This window comes from Myotis daubentonii, chromosome 6 (genome assembly GCF_963259705.1).
Source record: "Myotis daubentonii chromosome 6, mMyoDau2.1, whole genome shotgun sequence".
NCBI lineage: Eukaryota > Metazoa > Chordata > Mammalia > Chiroptera > Vespertilionidae > Myotis > Myotis daubentonii.
The window spans coordinates 21,901,892-21,917,684 of NC_081845.1; the positions used below are offsets into that span (position 1 = coordinate 21,901,892).

Here is a 15,793-nt window from a genome sequence, read left to right on the forward strand (position 1 = left end):
AGTATTATTAGCATTAGCAGATGGGGAAAAGTGAACTGAAATTTCACACTTCTGCCTTTCACTTCCATGTGATTTCTTCACAGCCCTGCTCAGTAACACACACCGGATAGTAGGTTAAACTTTTAAAAACTAACTCTATCTAAATCTAAACTTGCCTTCATTTAGATACTGAACCTCAGAATTAGAAAAAATACAGTGATGACGGATTTCACTAAATTCATGACCCCAAATCTCAAATGAATACTCAGCCTGCCATTAACCTTTCTCTGCTTCCAAGGTATGTCAATTCTCTCAGTTGTCAAAACTACAAGTAATCACTTTTTCTTCTTTCCATGGACTTCCACCAGCCTTCCTTCCCATTCTCTATCCAACGCCTTTTGCCTCCTATTTTGTTTAAAAACAGCTTATTCAGACAGGAACTCCTCATCTTCACCCACCACATTCTCTGTTTACACCATACAACTCAGTACAGTGGACGAACCAGACACTAAAGATCCATTCCCCTTCCCCACTAGCCTTCAAGACATTTCTTTTACAATTATGCTCTCCCTAGAATCTCCCTTTTGGACTGGAAAAATGCAACCTTTCGTTGATCCTCTTTCTCTTTCCATGGTAGAAGCTGCCAGTTGCCTATTGATTTTTCCCCTTCTCTCTCAAATGAAGCAATACCCAGTTTTAGTGAGCACATTACAATCTAGCCTTCCTAGCAACTAGGCATGGCCATGTGACTATATCTCATTTCTGGTCAGGATATAAGCAGAGCTGAGCAGGATTCTGAGAAGTCTTGGTCCTTCTTCCCACTTTTCTCCATCTACACTTGGAATATGGATGTCAGACCACTCTTTCCAAACAGTTTGCAAGGTCCAATTCTCTGCTTTTATCTTAGTCTCTCAGCAGCATTAGATACAGATGATGCCTCACTCAGTCTTTATATATATATATATATATATATATATATATATATATATATATATATATATATATATATATATATATATATTTTATTGTTTTCTCTTTAGAGAGGAAGGGAGAGGAATAGAGAGTTAGAAACATCCATGACAGAGAAACATCGATCAGCTACCTCCTACACACCCCCAACTGGGGATGTGCCCACAACCAAGGTACATGCCCTTGACCAGAATCGAAGTTGGGACCCTTCGGTCCGCACGCCGACGCTCTATCCACTCAGCCAAATCGGTTAGGGCTCTCACTCAGTCTTGAAACACTTTTTTTTTTTTTGATTTCTAGAAATCCACCAAATGCTAATTTTCTTGTTATCTCTCTGGTCACTCCTGATTCTTTATGCTGCTTTCTCCCTGCCTTTCTGACCTCTACTTTTTTTTTTAATGCCCCAGTCCTCTTCTCTTAACTGTACTCACTCCTTTGCAATTATTTTAGAACCATGGTTTTATATTCTGATGACACTCTGATGTCCTAATTCATATATTTATTTATTTTAAAAAAATATATTTTATTGATTTTTTACAGAGCGGAAGGGAGAGGGATAGAGAGCTAGAAACATTGATGAGAGAGAAACATGGATCAGCTGCCTCCTGCACAACCCCACTGGGGATGTGCCCGCAACCAGGGTACATGCCCTTGACCGGAATCGAACCTGGGACCCTTCAGTCTGCAGGCCAACGCTCTATCCACTGAGCCAAACCGGTCAGGGCTGATGTCCTAATTCATATATTTAAAACAGATGCTTCACTTAGATGTTTAAAAGACATCTCAAAAGTTACCTGACCAAAACAAAACTCTCTCCACTTCTGAACTGTAGACCTTCCCATCTCAGTACATGCTCACCATTCCCTTGGTTGCTCAATGCAAAAACCACGAGTTATCCTGGATTCCTCTTTCTCTCTCAGTCCATCTGCATTCATCAGCAAGTCCCATTGGCTCTGCCTCCAGAGAACAGCCGTCATTTCTCTGTCCCCACTGCTACCACCCTGGCGAAAGCCACATCTCTCTCATCAGACACCTGTGATGGCCAATGTGTCCCCCCTCTATTTTCTAAGAGAAGCCAAAGCAATCTTTTCAAAGTGCAGATCTGATTGTGCCTCTCCTCCGCCTCTCAGAATGAAATCTAAACTCCCCAGATAGCCTCCAAGGCCTACTAAGTGACCTGCTCAGCCTCCTCTCCGATTTCATTTCCGGTCACTCTTGCCTCAAGTGCTGTGTTTCAGCCACACTGGAGTTTTATTTCGTATTTTCTAAACATACTAATCTCTTGGCTACTTTTTATTTAATATCAGCAGTGGCTTCCATTTAAATGCTCTTTCCCAGTGTCTTCTCACTACCAACGCCTTTTCCATCTAAGCTAAGGCAGCTTCTTATGTTTACACAAGACACAAGATTATGCTTCAAATATCTAAAGATGGTGGTTGTACCTTCTAATGGTTAAACACTCTCCATATAATGGGTCTTTACAAGAATAGTAGTGGATCTAATTACCACTTCCAAACTGTGCTAGTGGCTATGCAGTAGCATACTCAGCTATCAACTATGCCATGTATATGCAACTCTGGCCCAATTTACCACTTCTCATCTGCCTGGATCAACTGGTCTCTTTCTCAGGAGCATGACCTGATTTAAGTTAACCCTTACCTCCTTTCATTTCAAGCTCACACACAATTTCCACCTGATCATCTTTCACACCACTAAATGCTTACTGCCTCTAAAATCCCAGTACACTACAGTTATTTCTCCTTCTTCCCAGAAGTCCTGGCATCATTTAGCTTGAGGATACCTTCCCTATTCTTTGGAGGAAGGCCTCCTGGACTCCTTTCTTACACAAAGGTCCTGATTTTCCAAACATGTAAATTAAAATAAGTTCTCTTAATTTTCACACAGGTGGCCTGAGGCTACCAGCATGACTTCTAACCAGCAACAAGGAAGCCACAGAAAGGAGAGGCCCTTGGGAGCATCATCAGAATAGACAAGAAGCTGGAAGAATGAGGTGGAGACAATCGTGGTGCGCTGGCACAAACTGGAACAATCTGTGATGTACCATTCCTATGGTCCCGGATGTGGACAGACATGACACCTCTACACTAATCGCTTCCTTTTCCTCTAATAATAGCCAAAGAAAACAAGAATTACTCCAAAGCAGAATAAGCATTTATTCTACCCAGCTGTGCACAGTGGCACTCTTTTAGAACCATCTGTAATCTAATTTACTCCCTTTGTCCCAAAACACACTGATATCTCACTTAAATCATTCATGTAGAGTAATGATTGTTGGGAAGTTAATAATTAGATAAAAATACACAGTTTGGTCATCTGAAAACAGTCCTTATTTCTGCAATGTGTCAGCATTCTGGTAAAAAGAGTAGCCTTAAAGAAGTAGGCTGAAGAATAAAACTGTACTAACATTCTAAAAGTGTTGCCCAGGTAATGCCCAGAATGTCAAAACAGTGACCACAAGATGACTAGAATCATCCAGGTATGTGATTAGCTGTGATTTAGAAACAAAGAACAAAACAAAACAAAAATTCTATAGGCTCAAATCTGCTATACTGATTTTTTTTTTTTGGTCTTAAGTACATTCTGAGGAGTAATAATTTCTAATAAAATGCCACATTGGATCAGACTACTAATATTCTGTCTTTGACAGGTACAGCAAAGGAATCTGGAGAATCCAAATAGTTAGCTTCTATATCAGCGGTTCTCAACCTGTGGGTCGCGACCCCTTTGGGGGTCGAACGACCCTTTCACAGGGGTCGCCTAAGACCATCGGAAAACACATATATAATTCATATTGTTTTCATGATTAATCACTATGCTTTAATTATGTTCAATTTGTAACAATGAAAATACATCCTGCATATCAGATATTTACATTACGATTCATAACAGTAGCAAAATGACAGTTATGAAGTAGCAACGAAAATAATTTTATGGTTGGGGGTCACCAGAACATGAGGAACTGTATGAAAGGGTCGCGGCATGAGGAAGGTGAGAACCACTGTTCTATATCTTCCTGAGTAGATAATAACGTTCCCTCCTTAGTTCCTCCCTGCTCCTGAATAACATACCACATAGTTACCCTTTACAAAATTAACCTAAACCATATTCAGTCAGATTTTTAATAAACATATGTTCCTTAAAAACTTGAGCCATAGTCTGTTTGGCTCAGTGACTAGCGCATCGGCCTGCGGACTGAAAAGACCAAGGTTCAATTCCGGTAAAGGGCACATGGCAGGGTTGCTGGCTCGATCCACAGTGGGGGGCTTGCTAGAGGCAGCTGATCAATGATTCTCATCTTTGATGTTTCTATCTCTCCCTCTCCTTCTCCCTTCCTCTCTGAAATGAATTAAAAAAAAAAAATTAAAATAACCCAAAAACTTGATAGTGAGACAAACCTGTGAGACTTAGTCAAGTCTCATTAATCTCACCTAGAATCAGAGAATTATAAAGCAAACATAAGTACCTACTTTTTTACCTCTTTATTCATTAATAAAATTATATTATGTGCCTGAAGCTCGAAAGAAAAATGCAGTTTAGTGTTATCTCTTCTATATATAATTATTTCTTTTTTTAAATATATTTTTATTGATTTCAGAAAGGAAGGGAGAGGGAGAAATAGAAACATCAATGATGAGAGAGAACCACTGATTGGTTGCCTCCTGCACGCTCCCTACTGGGGATCGAGCCAGAAACCTAGACATGTGCCCTGACTCAATCTTCAGGTCAACACTCTATACACAAAGCCAAGCTGGCTAGGGCTATAATTATTTCTTATATTCATTCTAAAGAATTCTAGCCTTCTAAAATCTCTTCTTAAAGGAACTCCTCCATCTCTCAAGCACTAGTTGTCCTTTTATTCATCTCCACCAAGTTCAGCTAAGAATTTAAAACAAACAGTGAAGTCAATTTAAAACTCAACTTACAACATTGTGTGATCTTCTGGATGTTGGAAGAGATACGCTGGGCCAGCTGAGTGGGGTCACCAATGGTTCCTGGCGTGTAAGACATGGTTGATCTGCTTAGTCACTGATTTCATCAGATGTTGGTGGGCTATAAGTTTTCTAAGCAGTCACCTAAATAACAAACAAACAAACAAAAAAAGTCACATGGTTGTATTTTTAAAGTTATTGACTTATGGTTTCCAAACAGTCAATTTGGGAGGTTGCAAATACAAACTTGATTAACCTAACAGGATAAAAATCTTTCCCATATGTCTATCCAAAAAACTAAACTTTATAAGACACTATCAAGTTAAACATATTAAACAAAATAAGGTTCAAATTGTACATTCCCTTTGAACTTCTCTGATTTCTCTAAGGAAGAGTTTTAAGTCCTTTTTTCTGTGTATAATTTTATTTGTTTATATATTTTGTCTTTAAACTGTGAGCAACTTTAAGGCAGGGCCCACATGCTATTTATCTTTCTCCAACATTTAAAACAATTCCGGGCACAGAACAGATATTTAAATATTTATTAAACAGAATACAGACTTCAGGCTACCCCCAGGAATTTCATTACTCTAATGTAACATACAGCTCAGGAACATATGATTAATGGTCTCTAATTTTAGAGATCAAAAAGGAGGAAGGTCAAATTTGAAAGAGCAAAGTCAACAAGCGAGGAAGAAAGCAATGCCCTGTAAAATGCTCACCACACAAACATCTTCCTGATAGAGCAAGAACAACTCTCCTCTTCCAGGGCCAGCATTAGGACAGGAAGCAAAGCTGGGCTACTGCTATAGTAAGGAAGGAAGACGAAATTCTTTTCTTTTTCTAGCCACACCACACCACTGGGAGTTTGAAAAGAAAGAATGAAAAGGGGTGTCCTATGTACAGGACTGTGAACAACGAAGAATTTCAACTACTCCTACACCATCTTTTCACTGAGTGTGCACTGAATATTGCAGAGTTGTAGGCGGTCCATGTGTGAGCCAGCCGTCTACCACGAGTTTGCTAGAGGCCCCGCATTAAAAGAAGCACTCAGGCCTGGCTCAGTGGTTGAGTGTCAGCCAATGAACTAGGAGGTCACGGTTTGATTCTCAGTCAGGGCACATGCCCAGGTTGCAGGCTTGATCCCCAGTAGGAGGTATGTTTCTCTCTCATTGATGTGTCTCTCTATCCCTCTCCCTTCCTCTCTCTAAAATCAATTTTAAAAAAAATTTAAAGAAGCACTTGGGAGCTGCAAGCAAATACAATAAAGGTAAAGTATTTGTTTAAGTCAAGTTTGTCTTTTAGGTGAAAGGATAAAGTTAATCATGTAAAACAACAAAAGCAATACAAATCAGTGAAGAAAAGGTCAATACTGATAGGGACTGTGGAAAGGAAATATCACTCTTGCCCCTCTCTAGAAAGAATTCATGAAACAGAAGCATAAGACTTGGGTCCCTGGTATGACGGGTATGGAAAACAAAGGCAAAGCACTAAAACCTGGAGCGGGTAGACCCTGACATGTGGACAGAGCAAACACACTGTGTCAATCACCAGAGGAAGGAGAAGTTCCGAGTCAACTCTGAGTCAGAAGGTTCACGGCTGGGACAAGTGAGAGACAACACGACAGAAAAAGAGAGGAATGACCGAACATTTACTGCACGTCTGTGCAGTGGAAAGCATTTCACAGAGACTATCTAATTCAATTTTCAAAATCTCCCCTTTAAAGTAGGTAATGGCGAACACCCTTGTTTTAACGATGAGCAAACTGTGGTTTATAAAGATAATGTCACTGGAAAGGTAACCCAACCCATCCACCAGGTGGAGGTGGGATTCAATCTCAGGGTTCTGGTTCCAAAGCTACTCATGCTGGGCTCCCACACAAAACTAACGTCACAGAAGAGGGCGGGCCTACAGGCCGGTTTAGTTTGAATGTGTTGTGATAAGAAACCACAGGAGAATTCTGGTAGCGGAGAAGAGTATTTCTGTTCTAAGGGTCAGTGCTGGCAGGAAGTACAATAGCTGAGCTGTTGAGATGGGTACAATACTGGTTTCATGCCTCAAACACTGACATGTGCCTGGCCACCCTGGAATTCCTGGGAGCTTTTTGATGCTCTCTATTCTTCTTCATTGATCCACAGGTCCAATTTATCTATTCTGGGCCCTCTGGACCTCACCAAGGCCTAGAAGTAGACCCAAAACCAATTTCATAAAAGGGTAAATTAAAACCTCAATGCAGACAGCAGAGCCACTGCAGCAGGGTGGCAGGAATAAAGTTCCAGGCAGCTTTGGACTTGGGCCTGCAGTGACCTGAAGCTCTGGGCCCAGTCAGAACAAGACTGGATCTGGGGAGTCAATGAGACTAAGCATCTACCAACCACCAATTGGATCTCAAAATTACGTATCTATTTTTTTTCAAGAAGAGTTTTATTGAGATATAATTCACGTATCATATAATTTACCCACTTAAAGTATACAATCCAGCCCTAACTGGTTTGGCTTAGTGGATAGCGCATAGGCCTGTGGACTGAAAGGTCCCGGGTTCAATTCCAGTCAAGGGCACAAGCCCAGGTTTTGGGCTCGATCCCCAGTAGGGGGCATGCAGGAGCCAGCCAATGAATGATTCTCTCTCATTGATGTTTCTATGTCTCTCTCCTCTCCCTTCCTCTCTGAAATAATTAAAAATATATTTAAAAAAATAAAAAATTGCACTATTTAGTACATTTGTAATTTTAAAAAATACTACTACTAAAGTGTACAATCCAACAGTGTTTTTAAACATTCATCAAGTTGTGCAACCATCACCACATCACATTTAGGACATTTCATTACCCTAAAGTCCATACCCATAAGCAACCACTCCCCCTTGCTCTCCAACCTCCCCAGCTGTAGGCAACCACTAATCCACTTTATAGCTTCATAGGTATGCCTATTCTGCACATTTCATATGAATGGAATCATACAGTATGTGTTCTTTTGTGACTGGCTTCTTCTCTCAGTATGTTTTCAAGTTCCATCCATATTGATGTATGAATCAATACTTCATTACTTTTATAGCCAAATAATATTCTACTACATGGTTAGAGGAAATTTTCTCCTGGCTCAATGACATCTTTCTTTTTCCTTTCCCTCTATCAACTAGAGCTCTAGAAAAACTGGCTCACAGCCAACACAAACACACTGGATGAGGAAATGTTCCTTTTTCTTACTTGTGTACTCTCTTCTACCCTCTTGAGTGTATGTGTGTGAGGGGAGGGGTTCCTCCATCCACATACACAAACACACCTATATACAAATGAGTCTCCCCTCCATGTCTCCACGTCATACTCTTAACTCCGATTAGTGTCCATGGTCTTTGCAGCTACAGGAACTCACCAATTTCCTTTCAGCTGCCAGTGGAACTGGCAACAAGAGATCTCTATCTTGGACGAGACACTAAGCATTGGGGCATGGACAAAGCAGTAGAAATAGTCAGTTTTACTTTCTTAATCCTGAGCACTAGCATAAAGTATTGGATTTCCCTCCACACCGTGTCCCCAAATGTAAGAATATATTTGTCAAAATATAGCATTTGACAGAAAAGGCAATGTTTTGTTGGTTTTTTCCCTTCACATCTGATTTTAAAGAAAGTAACAACCTAAAAAGCAAGAAGGGGAGGCATCTTGAAACATTCTATGTATCTTTAAAAGTTTTTATATAAACCTATTAATGAGAGGTAGGCAGTCTATTTTGTAGACTGCTCTGTTCTCGGTACCTGGCTATATAACAGGTGCTTAATAAATATTTGTAGAAAGAGTGAATACATGTACCTATTTCCTAAGAACACACACCCAGTTTGAGGGTAAATGTCACTATTTCTAAGACACTGAATTCCAGTGGCTTCTTTCAGAGCCTGAATGGCCCAGGCTTACTGCTGCCTTTAGGCCCCTGCTTGGCGCCACTTCCTGTCTAAAGACGCTTCTTCCCATGATCTCCATGTGACTGGCTCCTTTTTCGCAAAATTTCCTCACATGCTAGAGAAGCCTTCAGTGACCACTGGATCTAAAGTGAGAGGGGAGGGGTTCCTCCATTGATCTCTCTAACTTACTGCATCATAGTGCTACTCATCATATAAAGTGAGCTACTTAGTATATTGTTTAATACCTACCCCTACCTCTGGAATATAAATATGAGAGATTAACCACATTCTTTAGCTCAGCTCTTCCATCTGTTAAATTATTAGATTATCTGATTTCAGTTCACAATGCCAAGAATTGTTTTTCACCCTTTCATGCACTAAACTTCCAAATTAAATGGAATCACGGCAAACTTTACCCAGACTTACTGCAGATGTTTTATATATTTTTCAACCACCAGCACCTAGCTAAAGTCTGGTACCCCAAACAAAACTTTTGGTTTGGCTTTTTTACTGGGAGCAGGAGGAGTAAAATGTTGAAGAAAAAATGATGTAGACCTTAGTCAGTTAATATGGTATCATATTAACTTCTACAGAAACTTTAAAACTACAGCATAATTCTTAACTAGTCACAGGTTTGAGACTAACTTCTCAAAGTGGCCTGAAAGCAGAGGCTGGCCCACATCACAAGACAGTTTAACTCTGTTATCAGTTTATGCCCCTGAGGCTCAGGCCACCTCCAACATTACTAAACAGAGCAGCATTTCAAAACCATTTCCTTTTCTCCCAGATCCCGTACAGGTTTTAAATTTTACATAGTTCTAGTCAGAATACATGGATGGAAATTAAACAAAATTAATGTATGCATACAAGAGCCAGGCAAATGCAAGAAACTTAGAGAGAAAAATATACTAGTAGCATTCGACCAGAAAAGCAACGTTGTTTCTTTGTGTCTGAATTTAAATAAAGTAACAACCTAGAAAACAAGAGAAGGGAGGCATCTTGAGATACTTTATGTGTTTTTAAACGTCTTTATAGAAACCAATTCATGACATATATTGAGAACATCAAGGAAAGTTAGATTTAATCCAGCCAAATAGAAAAGCGACCACAACGAGCCTCTGAATAAAGGTATCTGGTCCCTTTACTGTAGCCCTATAAGTCTCAGTTCTTCCAGATCCGGAAGGAGAACTTTAAAATGTGTTTTCTAAATCAGTGGGTTAAAAAGAGGAAGAGGTCAGTTCGTGTCTCGATGGAGGCAGAAGAGGGATTCCAGAGCTGGCGAGGGCTGGCTCCCGGCCGGTCCCGCCCAGGTGCGCGCAGCCCGCAGGTGCGCCCGAGCGAGCGGGGCCCGGGCGGCCGCGGGAAGGCAGCGAGGCTGCAGGCGCCGGACCGGCTCCACTGGCCCGGCCGCCAGACCGCGCCGCTCACCGCGGATCGGGGGTTGGGGGGCGTGGGGCGCGCCGGGAGCTGGGGATCCCCAGCCCTCCGCCCCCCGAGCGCCTGCCGCAAAGCGTAGAGCGGCCACCTGACGACGCGTATAAACAAGGAGGCGCGGCAGCTGCAGGGACATCGGACCTCGGGTGTCCGGCCAGGGACCCCCTTCCCATGCTCGTCTTACCGCACCCTCCTCGGCTTCCTGCTCCTGCACCTCCTCCCCCTCCGACAACAGGCTCCCACAGCCGCCGCGCCCCCAGCTACAATTCTCAGCCGCTGGGTGTTGGCGACGGGACACCCACTGCGCATGCCCACAACACAGCCCAGGAAGGGGGCGGGGGTTGCCTTTCTCCCATTGGGCCGCGGTGCTGAGTGACAGCGGTCGTCTCCCGCCCCTTCTGATTCCAAACGAAGGAATGGGCATATCTGCAAAATTGCAAGGGAAGTATTTGGGGGGCGGAGGGGATAGGGGGGTGGGGGTCTGACTTACAGATGGTGAACGCCCTAGCTGGCGTGCAAAAAAATAGAAAAAGAAATGGAGGGCAGCTGTCTTTATCTGGTGATGCCGGCCTCCCTTAGACTCAGGATTTCATCCCGCCCCATCAGCTCATTCTGGTCTTGTTTCTAACCCTTGACTCTGCAGGAGACCGATTTCACAGTTCCAGTAAAAACTGCGAACGCAAATCAACAATCCTGGCAGGAACAATGAAAGAATAAGCAGGAGTCACCTCCGTGTGCTCATCTAGTGGGCAAGTCTTCTTAGCACACCAGGCATTCTAAGCATCCTGGAAGGGCAGGGCATATTTTGTACAGGGCTTGAAAAAAGCAGGAAGTCTTCTAATAACTATTCAAAAATAACGTCATTGTTAGATAAAAAGCATCACTTTCTTCAAGTGAAATAGTACTTCACCAAATTGGCTTGGCCTTTTCTTGTATCAGGGCAACATTATTTTTTGAAAGGATCCCCAGGACATCAAAAGTACAGATGCACTAAAGTGGAAAAAAAGCAACCCCAGAATATTTTGCATTGGTACCTCCTGAGCAAATTCTAGTTTGTTTGGTGCTATATATACATACTAGAGGCCCGGTGCACAAAATTTTGTGCACTCGGGGGGGGGGGGGGGGGAGGGGGGGTCCCTCAGCCTGGCCTGTGCCCTCTAGCAGTCTGGGACCCCTCGGGAGATAACGACCTGCTGGCTTAGGCCTGCTCCCGGGTGGCAGAGGGCAGGCCCAATCCCTAGGTGCAGCCCCTGGTCGGGCTCAGAGCAGGGCTGATTGGGGAGTTGGGGCGCTGCCCCCTGTCACACTCAAGGCAGGGTCGATGGGGAGGTTGTGGAGCAACCCCCTGTCACACACAGAGCAGGGCCCATCAGGGGGGTTGGGGCTCTGTACCCTGTCACGCACAGAGCAGGGCCCATCAGGGGGTTGGGGTGCTGCCCTCTATCACCCACAGAGCAGGGCGGATCAGGGGGTTGGGGCGCCACCACTCTCACACACAGAGCAGGGCCCGTGGGGGGGGGGGGAGCTCCCCCCTATCAGGCACAGAGCAGGGTGGATAGGGAGGTTGTGGCCCCGCCCCCTGTCACACACAGAGCCGCAGGGCGATCAGGGGGTTTGGGTGCTGCCCCCTGTCATGCTGATTCCGGTGCCGGGAGGCCTCACGGCTCTGCTGATCCCGGTTCTGGGAGGCATATTACCCTTTTACTATATAGGGTAGAGGCCTGGTGCATGGGTGGGTGCCGGCTGGTTTGCCCTGAAGGGTGTTCTGGATCAGGGTGGGGGTCCCCACTGGGGTGCCTGGCCAGCCTGGGTGAGGGGCTGAGGGCTGTTTTCAGGCTGGGGGTGACTGAACTCCCAAACGCTCCTTTTTTCCTTTTTTTCCTTTTTTTTTTTTTAATTCTGGGCTAGCTTTACCTTGAGGCTTGGCTCCAGCTCTTAGGCCTCTGGCTGAAAGTAGGTTTCTGGCCTTTGCTTACAATGTTGCCAATCTGCTGGCTGAAGTTGGGCGTATTTGTTACAGAGTTTCTTAAACTGCCAGCTCAGAGGCCTGCAGTGGCAGGCGGGGAACGTTGGTTTCCTCCGTCACTGAGGCAAGCAAGCCTCATGTTAGTTTCAAGCTGCCTGGCTGCCGGCCGCCATCTTGGCTGTCAGTTAATTTGCATATCTCGCTGATTAGCCAATGAAAAGGGTATCGGTCGTACGCCAATTACCATGTTTCTCTTTTATTAGATAGGATACTTAAGTACAAAAATAAGGGCAGCCACGGATAAGAAACAAGGATCTCTTGGTTTATCTTTCATTTTTTACTTTTAACAAAAAAATGGGAGCAAGAAATATTTTGTATTTCTCATCTTTATTGAAGAAAACTACAGTGCAAGTGTGAAAAGAAGCAGCAACTTATTATACTCTGTTCCTGTAAAGAGGGAGCAATAGAGAGGTGGGCCTTCCACCAAGTAGAAACACACATTCCATCTAAAAGCGTAGAATGATTCAGCTATAGCTGATGCGGACTTTGAGGGATTTTGGCCTAATATAGTCAAATTATCTGCTTTGTTAAGATATAATGGAAATTCAGATTTTTATGTGAAATTTCTCCCTTTTTTCAGTATTCTTAAATTTTGATTAAACATTCTGTGGTCAGATAAAATATGTTTCAACCTCTGTAATAGAAAGTAGTGTCAACCATAGAGTTTTAAAGCTGGAGAGGCCCTTATAGATGATCTGGCTCTACTTCCTCATTTCACATATTAAAGAAACTGAAACTAAAAGAAAGTTCATCAAAATCACCCAAATGACTATGAGCAGCACAGGTCCAGGTGACTGAATTCAGAATCTTGAGTACTTCCTACCATATAATTCATTCAGAAGTATTCATTGAAAACCTGTCCTATGTTGGCTGCTGTTCTGAGCACTGCAGATAACTAAGAGGACTAGGGTATTTTCCCTCAAGGAGTTGAAGGAGTGAGATCCTCCCCCAGGACACTGTAAGAGGTGCTATGATGAAGATGTGTACCCAGCACCATGGGATCCCAGAGGTAAGGATGCCTCACTGTGGAGTCAGGGACCATTTCAAAGGGGGAAGTGTTAACAGAATCTTGACAGATGTGTTAAGAGTTCACCAAGAAGAAAAAATGGGAAAGGCAAAAGGAAGAGCACATAAAAATGTATATAACCATAGACAAGTGCAAACTCTTAAGTATCCTTCCTTCCTATCTAATAATAGACAAACATGGTAATTGACCATACCTTCGCTATGCCTCCCATTGGCTAATCAACATGATATGCAAATTAACCACCAACAAAGATGGCAGCTAATTTGCATACTGCAGTCAGGGCGGGACAGCGCAGCCGCCAGCACGAGCCGCCATCCTGGCCGCAGCCCGGCCCCAGAAGCTGCCCAGAAGCCAGTGATCTGGGGGAGATGGGGTTCCCCTGCCTAGGCCTGACACCTCTGGCGGAGGCATCAGGCCTGGGCAAGGGGCCGATCTGGTGATTGGAGGGTGATTGAGGTCGACACCTCTGGCCAAGGCATCAGGCCTGGGCGGGGGGTGGAGCCGGCAATCGGAGAGCTCTGGGGGTCCCCTGCCCAGGCCTGAAGCCTGGGCCAGAGGCATCAGGCCTTGGGTGGGGGGGGGGGGGGGGACAGCAAGCCGGCGATTGGTGTGAACTACAGAGGAAACACCTTTTCTGACCACTCATTGGCTAAGCTCCCTGTATGCCACTGGTAATATTCTTAATAACTTGGGTAATAAGAATCCAAAAAGGTGATCTAGGGTTTTTCACCACACTCCTGGCAAAAAAAACGAAGGTCTGCTGCTGGAGGGCTAAGAAATGTCATATCCTGCCCTAGCTGGTTTGGCTCAATGGATAATGCCTTGGCCTGCCAATGGCAGGGTCTGAGTTCAGTTCTGACCAAGGGGCATGTACCTAGGTTGCAGGCTCCTCCCTGGCCAGGGCCCAGGTCAGGGCTCATGCAGGAGGCAACCAATCAAAATGTTCCTCTCACTTTGATGTTTCTCTCTGTCTTCCCTTTCTCTTCCACATTCTCTAAAAATCAATGGAAACATATCCTCAGGTGAGGATAAAAAATAATAATAAAGAAATTATTATTATATGAAAGACACATCTTGAAAATGCCTAAAGAAAGTTGTCATTTTTTCATAGTGAAGGGACTGGAGTCCGTGTTGATGAAAAAACCTTGCTGGCTGCGGTGACTGGAAGTGGCTACAGCAGCAGGGTGATGGGCTGCCGGCCGCCATCTTGGCTGTCAGTTAATTTGCATATCTCGCTGATTAGCCAATGAAAAGGGTATCGGTCGTACGCCAATTACCATGTTTCTCTTTTATTAGATAGGATACTTAAGTACAAAAATAAGGGCAGCCACGGATAAGAAACAAGGATCTCTTGGTTTATCTTTCCCTGGTGCCTTCCCCTGATCAGCCCGGTCACCTCCCACAAAGGGAGGCCAGACTGCGGCTTAGGCCCTATCCCCAAGGGGAGCAGGGAGCGGGCCTAAGTTATCACTAGGACATCCCCTGAGGGCTCCCAATATGTGAGAGGGGGCAGGCTGGGCTGAGGAACACCGCCCCCCCCCCCCAATGCACGAATTTCATGCACCGGGCCCCTAGTCACTATATAATTTTATTTAGATAAAACCTAATGAGTGTGTTAGGAGGCCATGCGACTGGAAAGGCAAGTGCCATTTATATGATGGAAAGCCTTTTTATCATATTGAGTATCAAATAGGAGTTAAACTATTAAAGAATTCTAAGCAAGGTGTGTGTGATGTGCTCATAATTCCATGCAATGAAGAAAACTCTGGAGAAGTAGAAGAAATTAAAGGGAAATAACATTGAGATGAGAGAGAGAGGAAGAGAGAGAGAGATTACAACTATCATTTAGGAGGCTGTTGCAATAAGAATCTCCCCAATATCAGAGATACTTTTTTAAAATATGCTTTTATTGATTTTTGAGAGGAAGGGAGAAGAAGAGATAGAAATATCGGTGGTCCATTGGCTGCTGGGCATGTGACCTGACAGGCAATTAGACTGTGACGCTCAACCACTGAGCAACACCAGCCAAGCCCAACATCAGAGATATTGAAGGAGTGACCAAGGCAAATGCACTGGAGAAGAAGAGGTTAGGAATGTTTTGAGAAATATTTTAGAAGACTTGAAAATCAAGTAGATATGGAGATTACTCCTACTCTTGGGATATGTGAAATTGAGCTGAACACAATGTAGCTGAGATCTAAGTTTGTTAATAAAGTCATTGCAGTTTGAGGATGGAGGTGGTGAAATGAGGGAACAAAGTGACAGTAAGTTTAGCGTTGAACATGTTATCTTTTAATATTCTGGGAAAGTGATATCCAGTTTGAGATGTTCAGTGACCTACAGGTACTTAAAAATGTGAGGCGGAGTTCCGGATAGAGCTGTGGTTGGAGCTATGGGAAGAGATGAGCTCACTAACTCTAAGGATGGAATGTTATGAACTTTCTATGTTTAAGGAGGGCGTAGGAAAAACAACCCTGACAAGAAGTAATCAGAGAAATAGGAAATAAACCAGG

General features: G+C 43.7%; 1 protein-coding gene across 2 annotated transcripts in view; it reads right to left on the reverse strand.

Moving 5' to 3' along the window:
- The window catches only part of STX7 (syntaxin 7), a 39,546-nt gene extending 28,999 nt beyond the window's left edge, over positions 1-10,547 (reverse strand). For both annotated transcript variants that reach the window (XM_059700358.1, XM_059700359.1), the window contains exons 1-2: positions 10,412-10,547; positions 4,893-5,042 (exon numbers count right to left, since the gene is read on the reverse strand). In XM_059700358.1, the coding sequence (XP_059556341.1) occupies positions 4,893-4,977 (85 nt within the window). In that variant the 5' untranslated portion in view covers positions 4,978-5,042; positions 10,412-10,547. The remainder of the gene's footprint in view (positions 1-4,892; positions 5,043-10,411) is intronic.
- Between the last annotated feature and the right edge of the window lie 5,246 nt (positions 10,548-15,793).